This window comes from Mesoplodon mirus (genome assembly GCF_964341445.2).
Source record: "Mesoplodon mirus genome assembly, chromosome: 9".
NCBI lineage: Eukaryota > Metazoa > Chordata > Mammalia > Artiodactyla > Ziphiidae > Mesoplodon > Mesoplodon mirus.
Genome location: NC_138985.1, coordinates 104488841 through 104508263, shown reverse-complemented (window position 1 = coordinate 104508263; position 19423 = coordinate 104488841). Strand labels below are relative to the sequence as shown.

At 38.3% G+C, this 19423-nt stretch overlaps 1 protein-coding gene and 1 pseudogene across 2 annotated transcripts; both read right to left on the bottom strand.

The window, feature by feature from the left end:
• Positions 1-5372: 5372 nt before the first annotated feature.
• Positions 5373-6291, bottom strand: LOC309810385 (olfactory receptor 2A7-like; the record flags this gene model as incomplete). Its single annotated transcript, XM_082632380.1, is given in 4 exon segments — positions 5373-5470; positions 5473-5908; positions 5912-6126; positions 6129-6291. Coding segments are annotated over 4 exon segments (912 nt in total).
• Positions 6292-17431: 11140 nt separating this feature from the next.
• Positions 17432-18326, bottom strand: LOC309810305 (olfactory receptor 2A2-like; annotated as a pseudogene). Its single transcript has one exon. The product of its transcript is annotated as an olfactory receptor 2A2-like (transcript).
• Positions 18327-19423: the final 1097 nt, after the last annotated feature.

Genomic DNA, 19423 nt, shown 5'->3' with positions numbered 1-19423 from the left:
TTGGGAGTCCGCCTGCCGATGCAGGGGACATGGGTTCGTGCCCCGGTCCGGGAGGATCCCACATGCCGCGGAGCGGCTGGGTCCGTGAGCCATGGCCGCTGAGCCTGCGCGTCCGGAGCCTGTGCTCCACAGCGGGAGAGGCCACAGCAGTGAGAGGCCTGCGTACCGAAAAAAAAAAAAATAATAATAATAATAAGGCAATCTGGTTAGCATCCACATTTGGACTCAAGACCTCAGAAGAGGAAAGCACCTGAAGGTTGGATGGAGTCCTTCTTTGGGGGGCTTCTGTGGGAGTTGCAGAGCCCTCACTTCTGTTCCTGATTGAAAATGGGACCAGATCTTCAGAAAAGGAGGTTTTATTCTCCGAGGGGCTCAACCTAGCTGGCAGCTCTTGAGAGTTCACTGGAAGGGGTGTGCTGTGAGATGCAGTGCATGCCCACCTCCACTGGGGAGGAGAGGCAAAGCAATTCTCTTATTCTATTTCTGTTATCCCCAGCAGGACACACGATTAGGAAACACAGACAGCCCCAGGGCACACCCCTGAGACAACATCACTCATTGCAGTCCCTTAATATTGGGCATTATTTGGACTTCATGAATCCCCAGCACTGCCCTAGTTCCAAAATCTCCAGATGGTTCAGGTGAACCTGTAAGGAAGCACACCCAGTGTGACAAGGAATAAATTCCTGGCATTAACATCTGTAGTTCAGCTTCTCCCCAGTGACTGGGTCCCTTGTGTTGCAGCAGAGTTGGGCAGAAAGCACCTTGAAAAAGCAGCTGATTCCAAGTAACAACTCCAGGTGTGAAGACGCTGCAGAGAGCTGGTTATGGACGCAGGGAGTGGACTGGGGGTCCAAAGGGGCAAAAGGTGTCCCAGGGGTCTTATTAGATGCTGCCTAAAGGAGGGTTTTCTAGGATGCAAACCACCAAAGTAGGTTGACCATTAGAAGAATTTCTAATCTCAATTCTGAGGCCAGTCCCTCAGGGGAGGGGAGGAAAGGACGCTCTCCAAGACAGCTGCCCCTAGAGGCTTCCTGCCTCTACTGGGATTGGGAGAAGATTTGCTACCTCAGATGTTGTCATATTTATTTGTATTTTGCTGCATTCTTTTACTGAACATAAAAGGGTTAAAATGTTATTTTGGAAATCTCACATCAATCAATCATGCAACTTAAGAACTAGTTAGTTCATTATAGTGTGATTCCTGACTTACTGGGGTTGTGACATAAACTTGGGGGAAACTGGGCACTGTTACCAAGTTTTGAGAACACGTCCAACTGTGGGGTCCCACTGTGCACATCCACTGTGAGAAGAAACACACAAAGTTGGTTCCTAATCGTATGAAATGCCAGGTGCATATTAGGCAATCCATAAATATTGGGACCGTTTTTCTTTCTTTCTTTTTTTTTCTTTCTCTCTTCCTTTCTTTCTTTCTTTCCCTCCTTCCTTCCACTCTCTGTTTCTCTCCTTCTTTCTTTCCTCCCTCCCTTCTTCCCTCCCTCCCTTTTTCCCTTCCTTCTTTCTTTCTTTTCTTTCTCTCTCTCTCTCTCTCTCTCTCTCTCTCTCTCTCTCTCTCTCTCTCTCTCCTTCATGTTCCGTGTGACGTGCAGAAAATGTGGAAATCGGGAAACTAATACATAAAAGAAAAACTGAAATACTGTGAAAACAATAGTTTAGGACTATTGTTTTCATATGTTTAGTTTCAAAACTAAAACAGTTTTCTATGTTCATTTGACCATAGGTCATAAAAAGTAAAAAAAAATTGAACAAAGACAATAATAAATTAAATATAAACATTTATGATACGAAACAAACTTAACCATAGGGAAATGCATCATTTCAAAATTACATTTTTTTTTGTCACATATCAAGGTGACATAGCTCTTAACTTGTGGACAACTTCTAAAAGTGGTCAGAGTAAAACATAAACATATACAAAACATAAATGTATATGAAGGAAAATAACATACATAATACAGTCAGCTTTTAATTGCAATAAGTATGTTCTCAAATATTTATATTAACTGTCAGCATTGGACATTTTTTGTCAGCACTGGGCATTTTCTGTAATCACTGATTTTCTTTTAACCTGCATTTATAACCAATATGGTTACAGCAAGGTCCACTAGGATTTGAACATAATTTCCATTTGAAAGTAGAATAAATAAAAATCAACACATTGATAATATAAACACCTCCCAGATTAAGTTATCTTAATAATTGGTTTGCAAATTGGTGGCTTTTAATTGATGAAATAAATATGCAAGTCAAGGATGAACCTGTCTTCAGAAAGTCATGACAGGCTTGGAATTTATGGAAAATTACAATTGTAAAATATTATTAACTGTATCTCTGGAGTAATTATGTGTTAAAAGGTCAGAAGTTGAATGTTTGATTTAGAATCCTGAAAAGTGGGAAATTAAAGAGGCAGAATTTGTTTACTGAGCACATTCAAAGACATAGAAACTTCATTTAGTAGACACCTGGTTTCTGATTATGAGAATTGTGATCTATTGGGATGGAAATTTATTCTAGTTTTAGAAAATACCCTTCAATATTATTCAGTTGCATTTGCTCTGATTCTAGGCTCATTGAACCATGTCCTTATTTTTTATTCATTTCTCAGATTTTTGAAAGGAAAATTGGGGAATCTCAGATAATGGGTATAGGTACTCCTTTTCCTGAGAAGAAATATCCTCCATTATAAGGTTCAAATTGGCATCCAGGTTAACCATGATTATCTCGTGAGTTTTGTGAGGGTCAGTCAGTTCTTCAGTGACCATAACTCCCAATGAAGAAGTCCCACACCAGATAAACACTGATGCTCAAATTGTGATTTCATAGTCTGATCATCAGGATTCTCATAGAAATGGTTAACTAAGAGAGGTTAGAACACTATTTTCTGACTTAATTAAGTATAAACTTTATTAAGGACTAAATATTAACCCCATTAAACATTAAACAAGAACACTGATCCCTTTATTGAAATGATGAGGGCTTCCCAGGGGACACAGGTTCGAGCCCTGGTCTGGGAAGATCCCAAATGCCGTGGAGGAACTAAGCCTGCGTGCCACAACTACTGAAGCCTGTGTGCCACAACTACTGAAGCCTGCATGCCACAACTACTGAAGCCTGCGTGCCACAACTACTGAAGCCTGCGTGCCTAGAGCCTGTGCTCCACAACAAGAGAAGCCACTGCAATGAGAAGCCCATGCACCGAAAGGAAGAGTAGCCCCCGCTCACCACAACTAGAGAAAACCCTTGCATAGCAACGAAGACCCAATGCAACTAAAAATTAATTAACTAATTAATTTTTAAAATTTTTTAAAAAGAAATGATGATATTTGTTCAATAATATAAAACACTCTGGTGCAATTAAGTAGTTTCTCTTAATCCCCCAAATTCTTAATTGTTCATCAGGGCTTAACTCCATTAAAGCTTTTGATAGAACTTACTTCTTCAATTTACTCCAGGGCTTAATTTACAATCAAAACATTTTTATAACCGTGCTTAGAAGCCTTTACTTATCGCCAAGCCTTATTGCTTTTCCAGTAGTTGAGGCCTGACTATATCCCAAGATAACATTTTAAAAAAAACATAATTTGCCAAAGATATAATTTGCTTTATACCCCTTAAAAACAGTGTTATTTTCTTCCAGCAGTAGCAAAAAAATTCTTAAAGTTCTGTCTATGTATTCAGCCACAAAATACATAGAATATTTTTCATTAGGAGGAAATTTTCGTAACTGCATAAACACCTCACTTAACCCTCTGTCTTCTGAGATTCTAGTAATGTATATGTCATTCTATATAGAGTGTCAGGAAATTCTTGTTTGTGTGGCTATAATTTGAGATTTTTTCATTGCAAGGATAACCAATGAATAATAAATCATGACGTTCCCTATTTTGTTTTGTTCTTAATCTCCAAAGGATCAACTAGCCCCTTGGGCATTCTATCTTTTATTCATTTCCTTTTTATCCATCATATTCATCGTGCACCTGTTCCTGTGAACATTCTCTTGCAGAATTTCTCCCGTGTCTCTATTTTCTAAACACAACGATTAAAGTTTTCTAAAGCTTATATACTATGTAGGTGATCGACTTTGCAAATTCTTCCAGATTCCCTTGAGAAACCTGGTTTTCTCTTTAAAGCCTTGAGACAGAAAAGTAGATTGATTTCATGCAGTGGATAAGTAGGAAAATGTATACAGAATAAATTTTTTAAATTGAATGAGGTCATCCCCTGTGATGTACCTTGGAATACTTATCCAAGACAAAGCAGAGAGTTGGATTTATTTTCTCCAGATGATCCAACATTGAAGAGTAGAGATAGTGACCCTCACTTTCTGTATCCAAAGAGAGCACAGACCCTCATAGGCTGATCTAGGGTACTGTGTTTAGACCTACATCCTCTTTAGAGGCTCACTTTGCAGGAACAAAAAATCATTTTGCTCTAGAGGATGGTTACAGGAAATATTCACAATGAGTCAATCAGTATCAAGATCTCCTGTTCTAGTAAACTGCTAATTAAGTGTTATGAAAGTAATTTCATGTGACCAAATAAGTTTGGAAAATACTGGCTAAAAATTGCAATAGAATTCTTTATTTACCAGAGGAATTTTTACAGTTTTTACTGTATGATAATATGAATTGTGAGTCCCCTAAAATGAGACATTTAATATGTAATAATTCTCAAACTTATTTGACCACAGAATTTATTTTTAAAGCCCTCTTAAGGGGCTAGAGATTTGAGGAAAACATTTTGGGAGATATGGGGCTGGAACATAGCTTGATGAAGAAATTATAAATAGTATTATTCTAGATCTGTGGCTTCCAAATACTGGTCTATAACATCCAATAGCATCACAATTTGCTATAGATAATATTTGGACAATGATAATATTTAAAGGCATAGATTTCTATAATATACTTCCTACATCTACTCAATCAGTGATCTAATGGTGGGTCAGGAGACAGTTCTATTTATTTATTTATTTATGGCTGCGTTGAGTCTTCGTTTCTGTGCGAGGGCTTTCTCTAGTCGCGGCGAGTGGGGGCCACTCTTCATCGCGGTGCGCGGGCCTCTCACTATCGCAGCCTCTCTTGTTGCGGAGCGCAGGCTCCAGACGCGCAGGCTCAGTAATTGTGGCTCATGGGCCCAGCTGCTCCACGGCATGTGGGATCCTCCCAGACCAGGGCCCAAACCCACGTCCCCTGCATCGGCAGGCAGACTCTCGGCCACTGCACCACCAGGGAAGCCCCGACAGTTCTATTTTTAATAAGAGTCTTAGATAATCTAATGCTGAGTTGGGTTTGGGACCTCTTAAGATAATATCCTCCTAGGTCACTGTCAACCCTGATACCACCATCTTTTCATAAAGCTCTCTCTATTCCCAGCACTCTCTTCAAGGCATTCTTTACTTCTGAATTCCTAAGAGTATAGATAAGGGGGTTGAGCATGGGCGTGAAAAGTGAAACAGGAAGAGATATTTCTTCTGTTCCTTGGGGTTCCCATATCTGGGTCCAACATACATGATAATGGCTATGCCGTAAAAGAGTCCAACCACACAGAGGTGAGATGAGCAGGTGGACAAGGCTTTTCTTTGACGCTCCCCAGACTGGATCCTGAAGATGGCACAAAGGACACACGTATATGAGATTACAACTGAGAAGCGTCCCACTAGCACAGAAATCATGCCAGCCAGTACCACAGTGTCATGGACGTGTGTATCTGTACAAGCAAGTTTGAGAACAGCCATGATTTCACAGAAAAAGTGATTGATTTTCTGGGATATACAGAAGGGTAAGGGTAAAAGTAACACTAGATGAATCAAAGACAGAAAGACTCCAATGGTCCAGGAAATCACCACCAGCATGATGCAGACTCTCCAGATCATGATGGCAGAGTATCAGAGGGGCTGGCAGATGGCTACAGAGTGATCATAGGACATCACCACCAGGAGAAGACATTCTGTGACAGCAAATGTCAAAAAGAGAAAGCTTTGTGTCATGAAGCCAGCAAAGGAGATAGGCTTGGCTGGACTCAGGAGGTCTCCCAGCATCTGCGGCACCGTGTTGCAGGCATAGGCTATGTCAACGATGGCCAGGTGTGAGAGGAAGAAGTACAGTGCAGCCTGGAGTCCAGTGAGATGAGCCCCAGGAGGACCCCATTCCCCAGTAGGGTGAAGACATAGAACAGAGAGAAGAGCCCAAAGAGAAGCATCTGAATCGTTGCATCAAGGGGAAATCCCAGTAGGGTGAACTCTGTGATACATGTCATATTGTCTCCCATATCCCTATGGCACAGGAAATTCAGTTAATGTCCATGGTTAAAGAGAAGTCTTTGAAAATAGAGTTATGTCAACTATACCTTTCTGTGGTATAAAAAGGTGTTCAGAAACACTTTCAGTGAATTTTTGTGTTTTTAAAAGAACGTTTAAAGAATTTATTTGGGGCTTCCCTGGTGGTGCAGTGGTTAAGAATCCACCTGCCAGTGTAGGGGACATGGGTTTGAGCCCTCGTGCATGAAGATCCCGCATGCCACGGAGCAGCTAAGCCCTCAAGCCACGACTACTGAGCCTGCGTGCCTAGAGCCCGTGCTCCGCAACAAGAGAAGCCACTGCAATAAGAAGCCTGCGCACCACAATGAAGAGTAGCACCCGCTCGCCTCGCCGCAACTGGAGAAAGCCTGCAGGTAGTAACGAAGACCCAACGCAGCTAAAAATAAATAAATAAAACAAATAAATTTTTTTTAAAGAATTTATTTGGTAACCTTAAAATATATACATACATACATACACATAAACACATATATACATATATTTCCTTTCTTGTTGTTAAGTTTTTATCAGAGGCTAACTTTTCAAAATATTGGTTTGGCCAAAAAGTTCGTTCGGGTTTTTCCATAAGATGTTAAGACGGTACGAAAAACCCAAACAGAGTTTTTGGCCAACCCAATGAGTATGTTGCCACATGTTAATAGAATACATAGTTTTTGTTTCATTCAGTGAGATACCTCACATCCTTCAAATAAATTCTGCTTTTCTTTGCTCATATTAGAGTTACTTCTGTTTTTTTTTTTTTCAAAAACTATGACCCTTAACTGATACACATGCTAAAGTCCTTAAACTGCAATACGTCTAATCTTGACTTGGAAGGGTTCATCAAGGACAGGGTATACTAAAGGTAGATGTACCACTTCCCAGATACACCACTAGCCACTAACCTCTCACCTGCCTGTCGAAACACACTTTCTACTCCTGCATCTGTTGTCACCTCCACAACTAATATTGCACAAAATCTCTTCTTGTTCAAATATAATGACTTCTTTTCAGCCTAAAATCTATTTTTTCATATTTAGCTTTTCAAAATACTTAGATGAACATTTATAGGAATGACTGAATAGATTTGTACTGTGTTGTTTATCTAAACACAAAAACAGATTCAGTAACTTTGTTAGATTTTGACTCGATATTGATAAACACTCTAGAAATATCCAGTTTTAGATACTGTCTCTGCACGTGATTGGCAATAGCTAGAGGACTTCTGTGAGGGATGCTGCAAAGGGGTCTTTAAAGTCCTTGAGAGACTGAACTAAATCATCTTTCTTACTCTATGATTCCACAATTAGAATGTACATATAAACATGGTATTGCCCTTCTTGCTTAAATTTTATTGCCATTTTTTAATGTAAAATCATCTTGTCTTGAAGAGAGCAAGAGTGAGCAGTAATTCTCAATTTAAATGGCTATAAAATTATCAACCCATTTAAAAATCGTCCCATTTGGGCTTCCCTGGTGGCGCAGTGGTTGAGAGTCTGCCTGCCGATGCAGGGGACACAGGTTCATGCCCCGGTCCGGGAAGATCCCACATGCCGCGGAGTGGCTGGGCCCGTGAGCCATGGCCGCTGAGCCTGCGTGTCCAGAGCCTGTGCTCCACAACGGGAGAGGCCACAACAGTGAGAGGCCCGCGTACCACAAAAAAAAAAAAAAAAAAAATCATCCCATTTGCCTTGTTACTCCCCTATTGCTATTCCAATGATAAGTGTCAGGTCCAGAAGTTTGAAAAGAAAATAATTTGGTATTTATTGATTTCCTATTACATACCTACCATTGTACTGAGGATGGAGCTATCAATGATAGGAACTCTGAACTCATACTAACTGCTTAGACTCTGGTCTCATAATACTGTACATAAATACATAACTATTTGTACACTTATCCAATAACTGAATATTTTTCCTTATATATTTAGATATTTGACTTCCCTCTATATGTGGTACTTTAAGCCTAGTTTTTAAAATAAAAAGGTACTGGACTTTTTTGATTAATATTAAACATTTACCAGAAAGTCGTACACACTTATCTCGTTACCTTAAAAATAGCTACCAGTAAAAAATAACCATTCATATATTGATTATACTAACATATTGATATATTGCTTAATAGTATCTTTTACTCAGCCTACTATTTATACTATCAATGAGAAAAATTTGAGCATTAATAAAAATATACTTTTGCATGATATTGAAGAGTGACAGTGAAAGCTAACAGGCAATGAAAATGATGTTAAAATATATTTGACCAGAACTCACAAAAGTAATTAAGAAACTTGTGTATCTAGGGATGATATTTGTGTAAGGACCCCACAAAATCTTCATGCAGAAAAAGCAAACATACCTGGTGTGGCTAAATTTCCTGATGGTGCTGGAAGACTTGCTCCTCCTCTGAGAAGTGCCAAGGAAGGATACTGGCTTTTCATGTTGCCTAAGAGAAGAGAAGGCTTTATTCATTTATTATCTCCACAGGGCACCTTCTCAATTGTCATGAGGGCTTTGTGTAGGGCATGAGACGGTAGGTCTCTCTTACACCAGTGTGCTCCCTATAGAGACGTAAAGAAGCCAACCACTGTTCCCCTTCTGAGACTGAAGAGGATTGGCAGTCTCTGTCTCTGAGGAAGCCAGAGAAATAGCAAGATCTTTAGAGGTTAAGATAAGAACAGGAAATACCTTCATAATTAAAAGGATACACACATATTAAGTTATATTCTGGTGACCCCATGAATATTACAGGTACCCAAATATAGGAATTTATTATAGTTTCATGAATTTTTATGTTGTTCCAGCTCCCAAACATTCAAGAGGCACTCAGGAGATGCAGAGATTCATCCCTGGTTATTGTCTGACAGTGAAATAGAAACTTGACATTAATTCCCAAAGCCATATTTCTTTTAGTGTACATAGTCTTGTTTCCCAGCTGCCGTGAACCTTATAGGAGAATAAACTTGTATTCAAAGGTAATAACCATTAAATCATTTTAGATAGCAACTCAGAAGCTACATCCTTGAGCACAGATCTGGAAATGTGTGGGCACCGCTGTTAGGGTTTCACGTTGGACATGCCCTGCAGCTTGTTGATCTGTCTGGAGGATGAATGAATAAGGCACAAGGGCTGAGTGAAGCTTACTTTTGAAAAATTTCCCTTTTTGATAATTTCTGGACCTGCCCTTATGGGAAAGATAGAGCTCTGTAAAAGCAGAGGGCCAACTCCTGTCCTCTTTACCCTTATGGTGGGGCTGGTTATATGTATTCTACCTATCAGAGTAGGCAAATACTACTATCACAGTCTATACTGGAGGAATAGAGTATTCCAATTCTTCAGGGTGTTATCAACAATCCACTGCCTTAAATCTGTGTGTCAGGTTACAATTTCTATCAGGTCTACAAGTTCTGAGCAGTACAATATGTGTTGGAACCAGTGAATCCCTTGGTCATTTGCCCTTTGTCACTTCCTTTGCTGTGAAATGGGCCTATTGAACTGAGGTGATACTATGTGGGAAACCGTATCAGAAATCAGATAATCTAATGGCCCTCCAATAGAGGTACTAATCAAGATACCACACACAAGAAAGGGAAAGTCATACTTGTGATGTGTATCATCTGCACTCACAGTGAATCATTGCCCTTTGTAGGGTAGAAGGAATCAGCATGACACCAACTGACGTATTGGTCTCCTTAAGAGGAAGGTACCATATTGAGGGCCCAGCATTGGTCCTTGCTGCTAACAGAACAGATACTCAGCACAGTAAAGCAGCCTTGGTGAGGTGCAGACTATGCTGGTGCAAAGCCCCCACCTCTGGTACCATGCCTAATGCATTTGTGTGCTCACTGTGTAATCACTGGAGTGGCTGAAAGCAGAGGCTGCCTGACGCTTACTGGCTATACCTGGTTGTTTAATGCCTCTTCTGCAATGATGTCTCTGGTTGGCATGAATGGGGGATGTACAGATTCATACACTTTGTGTACCATCCCACATCTTTTTCCCATACCTCCATTCACCCAGTATTCCAACTGTCCTCCTTCCAGATCCATATCAGCCAATCAACCCATTTGCCATTTTTCAGGAGTCCATGAATATTCTTTTTTTTTTTTTTTTTTTTTTTTGTGGTACGCGGGCCTCTCACTGTTGTGGCCTCTCCAGTTGTGGAGCACAGGCTTCGGACGCGCAGGCTCAGTGGCCATGGCTCACGGGCCCAGCCGCTCTGCGGCATGTGGGATCTTCCCGGACCGGGACACGAACCCGTGTGCCCTGCATCGGCAGGCGGACTCTCAACCACTGCGCCACCAGGGAAGCCCCCATGAATATTCTTATCTCAGGAAACTTTTCTCTCCACAAGGTAGAGGAATAGTTGAATGGCTAGCTATGGGTAATGAGAAGTTTACCCTCATTAACTACCTTTAAGGCCCCCCACCTGAGTGTTACATATATTGCACCAATATATCTAGCCAAATCATCCTTGTATCAGGCCTTTCTTCCTAAATTGTCAACTGGTTGTAGGAAATCTCTTGGAGATAATACACACGTGTGCACCCACACACACAAAAATACACACATACATTAGAGAGAAGCATCAGTGATATAGGTGATATGGGGATTTGGGCCAACTGTCCATCCAACTTACTTTGTCTTCTGCACATGCTCTTGTCCTAAGTTATACCACATTCAGTATATGATGCATGATTGCTGTGATCACTCTCTCCTATGATTTGGTGAGTCTGATAGCATCTCAGTTCAAGACAGGCAACTCTGGATTTATAGTAACTTGATACTCTGTGATTAGTCTCTCCCAAGTCTCAGCAATATGTGAGGAATGGTGTTGAGAAAGGTGTATTGTCTTCTGCTGGAGATGGAAAGCCTTGATGCAGAGTCCCTGTGGCCTGTCCCATGATTCACCCATTGGGGCTTACCAGAGACATCTTTATCTACCGGAGATACCTTCAGATCCACGTGGTCTGCCAGTCAAAAGTTCCAAGTGCTAGAGCTATAAATATTAAATGTATAGTTCAATGAATTTTCATATATCAATACACGTGTGTAAGCACCATCCAGACAAAAGTATAGAGCATCTCCATCACAAGAGAAAATTCCTGTGACCACCTCATAGCTAGAAATCACTTTCCTACTCCGAGGTAACCACTATTCTGACTTCCATCACATAGATTAGTTTTGCCTGTTTTTGAATCTCATATAAATAACTTACACACTATGGATGCTTTTGTCTCTGGCTTCTTTGACCCAATATAATGTTTCTGAGATTCACCCACACTGTTTGGGCATCAGAAGTTCATTCTTTTTTATGCTGCATAATATTCAATATGAACGTTCCAAAATTCATTCATCTATTCTACTGTTCATGGACATTTGGGTTATTTCTAGTTTTGGGCTATTGTAACTTAAGTTTCTATGAATATTCTTATACACGTTTTCACTGGGTATATACCAAGGAATAGCATTACCAAACCATAGGATAGGCACAGATTTAGTTTTAGTAGGTATTGCTAAACAGTTTTCCAGTGTGGATTTATAATTTTACATTCCTACTAGCACTTGATATTAATTTTGTAATTGTAACCACTGTGGTATTTCTCTGTGATTTTATTTATATTTTATTGATGAGTAATTGTATTGAACACATGATCATATGCTCATTGACTTTTAGATATCCTTTTGTATGAAGTGCCTGTTCAAATCTTTTGCCCAATTTTTGAGGGTTTTTTTTTTCCCTCTTGTTGATTTGTAAGCATTTTTTAAAGAGTCTGGACATAAGCATTTTGTTGAATATAGGTACTGAGGATATCTTTTTCCAGAATGTGGGTTCCCCACTGGTAACATCTCTCAAAACTATGATACAATATCATAATCACTATATTGTCAAGGTGCATAACATTTTCATCAGCACAAGAATCTCTCATGTTGCCTTTTTCTAGCCACATCGACTTCCCTCCCATACCCACTCTGTTCTTAACCACAAATCTGTTCTATATGTCTATAATTTTGATATTTCAAAATTATTACATAAATGTGATCATACAGTGTGATTAGTATATAATCTTTTGTGCTTGGCTTCCCCCACACACCCCCCGCTTAGCATAATTCTCTGGAGATTCAACCAGGTTGATACATCTATCAGTGGTCTGCTCCTTTGTATTACTGAGCAGTATTCTATGTATCCCAGTTTAACTATTCACCTGTTGATGGACATCTGGATTGTTTCAGTTTTGAGCTATTACAAAAAAAGCTGCTATAAACATACACATACAGGGTCTTTTTTGGGGGGCGGGCTGTGTTTGTTTAAACATAAGTCTTCACTTTCCTAAATTTGATTTTTGGTAATTTTAAAATTATGAATTAAATTTTCTTAATTCATATTATATGGTTATAGTGTTATGAAAATTGTCTATTCATGTTGGGTGAGTTGTGATTGCTTTTTTTGAGGAAGTGTTCCATTTTGTCTAAGTGGTCAAATTTATATGTGTTGAGTTGTTTATAATTTCCTTTATTACCCTCTGATGTCTGCAGTGATGCCCTGTTTCATTCTGATATTTTTAAGTTGTGTCTTTTCCTTATAAATCCTGCTAGAGGTTTCTAAATTTTATTGATTCGTTAAAAGAAACAGCTCTTTGCTTCACTGATTTACCGATTTTTTTTTTTTTTGCTTTAAATTTCAGTGTTTTCTGTTCTAATCTTCATTAATTCCCACCCTCTGCTTGCTTTGAATTTATTTTGCTCTTCTTTTTCTAGGTTCTTGAGGTAAGGACATCTATTACTCATCTGAAACTTTTCCTTTTTCCTAATGTACACATTTATTGGTGTGTTTCCCTCTCTGAGCTTTGAAATGTTGTGTTTTTATTTTCATTCAGTTCAATATATTTTCTTTATTACTCTTGAGACTTCTTCTTTGACTTATAAGTTTTTTAAAAGTGTATTTTAAAATTTCCAAGTGTTGGAGATTTTTCTGTCTTTCTTATATTGACTTCTAGTTTGATTCCATTGTGGTTGAAGAATTTACTCCATATGATTATTTCTTTTAAATTTGGTGAGGTGTTTTTACAGGCTAGAATAGATCTATCTGTTCTGTCAGCACTTGAAAAGAATGTGCATTCTGCTGTTCTATAAATTTTATGGAATGTTCTATAAATGACTATTAGATTCTTTTTTTTTGATGGAGCTGTTGAGTTCTTCCATATTCTTGCTGATTTTCTCTCTAGTTGTTCTATCAGTTTTTGAAATGGCAGTGCTGAAGTCTCTAACCATGTGTGGATTTGTCTACATTTTTGCATCATATATTTTGAAGCTCTTTTGTTTGGTGATACACATTTAGGATTGCTATGTCTACTTGGTGGATTAAACTTTTTATTACCTAAAGTTCCTCTTTGTTTCTGAAATTTTCTTTGCTTTATCTCATATTAATATAGCTACTCCTGCTTTCCTTCCATTAATGTTTACATGATATATCTTTTTCCATTCTTTAAGTCCACTCACCTATGTTGTTAAACTTGAAGTGAGTTTCTCATAGACAGCATTCAAGAAACGGATAGAAGTAAGGGTCATGCTTTTTAATACACTGTCATTCTCTGTCTTTAAATTGATGCATCTAGACCATTTATATTAAATCTAATTATTGATACTTCAGGGCTTAAGTCTTACTTATTTTGTTTTGTTTTCAGTCTCAACTCTCTATTTTTTATTTTTCCTGTGGGTTACTTGAATATTGTTTTAGAATTCCATTTTGATTTATCTATAGTGTTTTTAGTGTATTTCTTTGTATAGCTTTTTGGTTGCTTTTTATAGTTTAGTGCTTGGTCTAGATATTATATTATATATATGTGTGGGTATATATATATATATATATATATATATATATATATATATATATATATATATATATATATAAAATAGTCAATTGATGTCATTTTTTTACCAGCTTGAAGTATAGAAATATTATCTCCTTTTGCATCTCTTTACTCTCTCCAATTTATAATTTTCTTCAATATTTCCTCTACATAAATTTAGAAAAGTACCCAAAAAAAGCTATAATTTTGGCTTGAACCATCAAACATAGTTGAGAAACTCAAGAGGATAAGGAAAGCCTATGGGATTCACTCATAATTTTTCTTACCATGTTCTTTCTTCCTAATATTCCAAGTTTCCTTTTTTTCTGTTTAGAGAATTCATTTTTAAAGATCAGCTTTGTTGTGTATAGAATTCTATGTTGACAGTTTTTAATTTCAGTAATTTAAGATGGTATTCCATTTTATTTTGTCTTCCATGATGTTTGTTAAGAAGTCAGCTATAATCTTATTGTTGTTCCCTTGAAAGTAATGGACTTTTTTTTTTTTTCCTGGCCAGTTGTAATGTTTTTTCTTTACCTTTCATTTTCAGCAGTTTGACTAATATATTTCTCAGTGAGGTTTTACTTATATTTTTCCTGCTTGAGTTCTCCCGAGCTTCTTAAATTGGTGTGTTGATACTGCCTATCAGATTTTAGAACTTCTTGTCATTATTTTTTTTCCAAGTAATTCACCTGTCCCATTTTTTCCTCTTTTTTCCTTATGGGACTCCAATTACATGTATGTTAGACCTTTTGACTCTTTCTTACAACTTCATTTTGCCCTCTTGAGTTCTTTATTTCTTTCTCTCTTTAGTTTTGGCAATATATATTGAACTGTTTTTAACTTCACTAATCTTGACATCAGTTGTAGCCTGTCTTCTGTAAAATACATCTAATGAGTTATTTGTCAGATTTCTTTTATGGAAAAATTTAGAATGGTAACTAGACTTTTAAAATCAGATTCTTATTTTCAATCGAAATACTACATGTTGTCATCTATTCTCTCCTTTATTTCCTTTATATCAATTATAGATATTTTAATATCCTTTTCTATTAACTCCAATACCTGAATGATCTGTGAGTTTTTTCCTAGTAACTTATTATCTCTTATCAATCATTTTTTGCATGTTTAGGGATTTTCTTTTTTTTTTTTTTTTTTGCCGTACACGGGCCTCTCACTGCTGTGGCCTCTCCCGTTGTGGAGCACAGGCTCCAGACACGCAGGCTCAGCGGCCATGGCCCACAGGCCCAGCCGCTCCGTGGCATGTGGGATCCTCCCGGACCAGGACACGAACCCACGTCCCCTGCATCGGCAGGCGGACTCTCAACAACTGCGCCACCAAGGAAGCCCTAGGGATTTTCTTAATGCTGAAGTTATGGATAATATGCTATAGAAACTCTCAAGAGTTTTGAGTTTTTTTTTTTCTGGAGAGCAGTTAGACTACTTGAAGATCACCTTGCTCCTCTCTTAAGGCTCAGTTTTAAGCTGTGTTATGGTAAGTAACATAGCCCCTAGTCCCAGGACATGGGAATTCTCCAAAGACATGGAATTTCTAGAGCCCCATCTGAGTTTCTAAATTTTGTTTTTGTTCTGTTTGCTTTTGACCAATCTCTTCCCATTCTGGCTGGATCTGAACTCTAACATCTTCCCAGGAATTTGTGAGGTTTTTTCTTCTTTCAGTCTTCCAGCTGCTGCTGCTGCTTTCTGCTAAGTCTCTCCTTAGCCCATTTTCACATAGCTAGGGAGTTAACTCAGGAAACAAATGACATTTTAACATGAATATTTCTAGGATTCTCTCTCTATTGCTCTCCTCATATTGGACGTTGACCCCCCATTACTAACTGATCTAGTGGCCTTGAACTCTAATCACTGCATCCTCTGGTCACCAAGACCACTGATCCCTCCTTGGGTTCCATATTCCTGTACAAAGTCCAGGAAAATGCCTTCCTGGGAGAGTTTGGGCCAATGTATTCACCTCATATACATCTCCTCCATTTCTCCAACAATTGACAAAAGTAGTTTTCTATATGTTGTTGAGATTGTATAGCTATATATGGTGAGAGGATAAATCTAATACCAGCTATTCTGGTATAGTCAAGATACATACTAATTTATTTTTAATGTGACTCTAGAAAATCTTTTCCCTGCACTTAAAATTTTAATTAAAATATAGTAGTTACAAGATTACTGAAAAAAAAGGGGTTTTAATAATTTGGTTTCATGAGGGAAAATCTCATCCAGGAGTGGAAAGTCTGTTTTAGAAGTCGTGGTCATTTTGCATGACATTTTCTGGAAGTCCCACTCCATGCATAATCATTAGTGTGGTTTATCTTTGCCCATTAAGAAGTCAAGTCTCTAATATGTTACTATATTCCACTATATATTTGTTTACTATTTAACTTTTTTATTTTTTTAATGGTTGAGAGACATAATAAGGTGAAATATTATTGCCTGAAAATACTCTGCTAGTCTGGAAAATAAAAAGGCAGAAGCTTCAGGGGAAACCTTGTTAAGAGATATAAAAATAGTAGGAAAGTGAGGTAATTAGAGAATAAATCTGCATTTAATTATGCATGTTGTAAAACATAAATGGGAGACTAAAAGAGAATGTAGGTGAGAGGTAAAAATGAAAGCAGAAGTAAAGGAGGGATGGAAACATTTCTATAATGGATTATGAGACAGTGTTATCTTTTTTTGGTCAATACTAAGTATTTTTCAACTCTTGTCAGAGGACTTAGAAACTATTCACTATCTAACAGTGAATCCCAGTCCTGTCTTCACTTGACTCATAACTGGTATTGTAGAGACATTTAGTTCTGCAATGACTGTATGTTGAGCAACATTCTGTAGCCAGGAATTTTCCTTCTGGGTGTTCATTTCCTTGAAAAATAACACTTGTTACCAGGCGATGTGAATGCTTATGATTGAATTGGTTACTTAGTGTAATGACATTGTTTCAATAATTAAAGAACAAGAATTTAAAAAATTAGCTATTAATCCATTTCTTGAAAAAACTGTGCTCTTTAGATTTTTATGGCTTTAAGCATATTGATAATCCAGATGTCTCATCTCTGAACAAAAATGCTTAACACCAGAGATGAAACTTACACATCAAAATTTTTCCTATTTTCAGGTAGTGTCTTGGACAATTCAGATTCTCTTATCAAATTTTGCTGTTAGGTAATTTTTCTGACCTTGAAGTCATCCTCCGACCACATCCCAAAGGAAGAAGGCTCTCCTTAGCCAAAAGTTCTATCCACCCCTCACATGGACCTCTTCTGCCGTTCCCTCCATGAAGCACTCTTCACCTTAGCATTCCTGAGGCTGTAGATGAGGGGGTTCAGCATTGGACTGAAGAGACTGTGAAACAATCACAGCTTTTTCTCTTATTTCCTCTTTGACTAGAGTACAGGGACGATATCAGTGCCATGTCAGTGCCAAAGAAAAGCCCAACCACACCATGGTGGGAGGAGCAGGTGAAGAAAGAAGGCTTTTCTTCAGCCCTCTCCTGACTGGATCCTCAGGATGGTCCAGAGGTTGCTAGAATAGGAGACCAGCACCAAGCAAAGTGACCTAAGACAAATACACAGGCAGCAAAGATGACAGCTTCACTGATCCATGGGTCAGCACAGGCCAGTTTGAGGACAGGTAGGATTTCATAGAAGACATGGTCCACTTCCTAGGACTCACAAAAGGACAACCTTAGAAGGAGAACTGCATGTACCAGAGCCAGAATCAATCCACATGTCCAGGAAGTGATGGTCAGGACCATGCACGCTCTCCAGTTCATGTCGCCAGTGTACTGGAGGTGACGACAAATCGCCACAAACCTATCATAGAACATCACCACGAACGTCAGGCACTCCATGTGAGCAAAAGTCAAATACAAAAATGTCTGCATTATGCATGGAACAAAGGAGAGGGTTCTATCCAGGTCTGCTAAGTTTACCAACATCTCAGGGACACTGTTGGAAGCATAGGACATGTCAGTGATGACAGGTAAGAGAGGAAGAATTACACTAGGGTGTGATGCAGACAGATGAGTCCAGAGATCAGGCCATTCCCCAGCAGGCTGAAGGCAGAAAATAGAGAGAACATCCAGAAGAGGAACACTTCCATCTCTGCACTGAGTGGAAATCCCATCAAGATGTGACCCATGTCACATCTAAAGATAGTCTGCCAAGGACAGGAGGATGACAGAAAGATCAGTCTAAAGAATTAATAAAAATTGAAGTTATTTAATTCAAAAGAATTCAGAGGAAACACATACTAATTTCTGTTCTGTTTCAATTATTTTCAGTCTTAATGTAGCAAATGTTTCAGAACCACATTTATAAAGGAAGAACAAAGTATTTACCATAGTGTAAAAATAATATTGTGCGGTAATAGAGTAATTTTATTCTTGATCCTCTACTTCAGCTTTTCTGTTTCCTGATAGAGAAACTAATTATTTCAGTACTTTAACAATATTTACATGAACTGGTGATTTATTTTTAGCTTAAAAAAATCTTACAATTCTAGGGCTTCCCTGGTGGTGCAGTGGTTGAGAGTCCGCCTGCCGATGCAGGGGACACAGGTTCGTGCCCCGGTCCGGGAGGATCCCACATGCCGCGGAGCAGCTGGGCCCATGAGCCATGGCCGCTGAGCCTGTGCATCCGGAGCCTGTGCTCCGCAACGGGAGAGGCCACAGCAGTGAGAGGTCCGTGTACCAAAAAAAAAAAAAAACCTCTTACAATTCTAGAATTTTATTTTAGTTATTCACTTAGTACCTTTACTTATTTTTCTTTCTGTATGAAAAATTTGCTGACACCTCATGATTTTAGGTCACAGGTCACAGTTTCAAAAGACTGAGTCATAGTGAAAATAAGAAGATCCATGTCATATCTGATGATACGATATTCAATTTTCTACTTTCTAGAAACAGAAAAATAAAATGTCATATAAATGACTAAGAAATCTATGATGTAAAGGTAAGCATTTTAATTATTTTGATATGTGAATATCTAGTCTTTGTAATACATATATATCTACCGGCTATTTATTAGAAATTTTAAAAAGTGATAAGAAACAAATATTATACCTATCCTTTGTTTTTCCCTTGGCAATAACATTTATGAACACTTTCTCATGTGAAAAATCTTCTATGACATTTATTTAACAGTGGAGTGGTTTTTTTTTTCATTCATACATACAATGTAACTTAGTGAATCTCATTTTTTGACAATTAAGTTATGGACTATGTCCATTTTATTCGC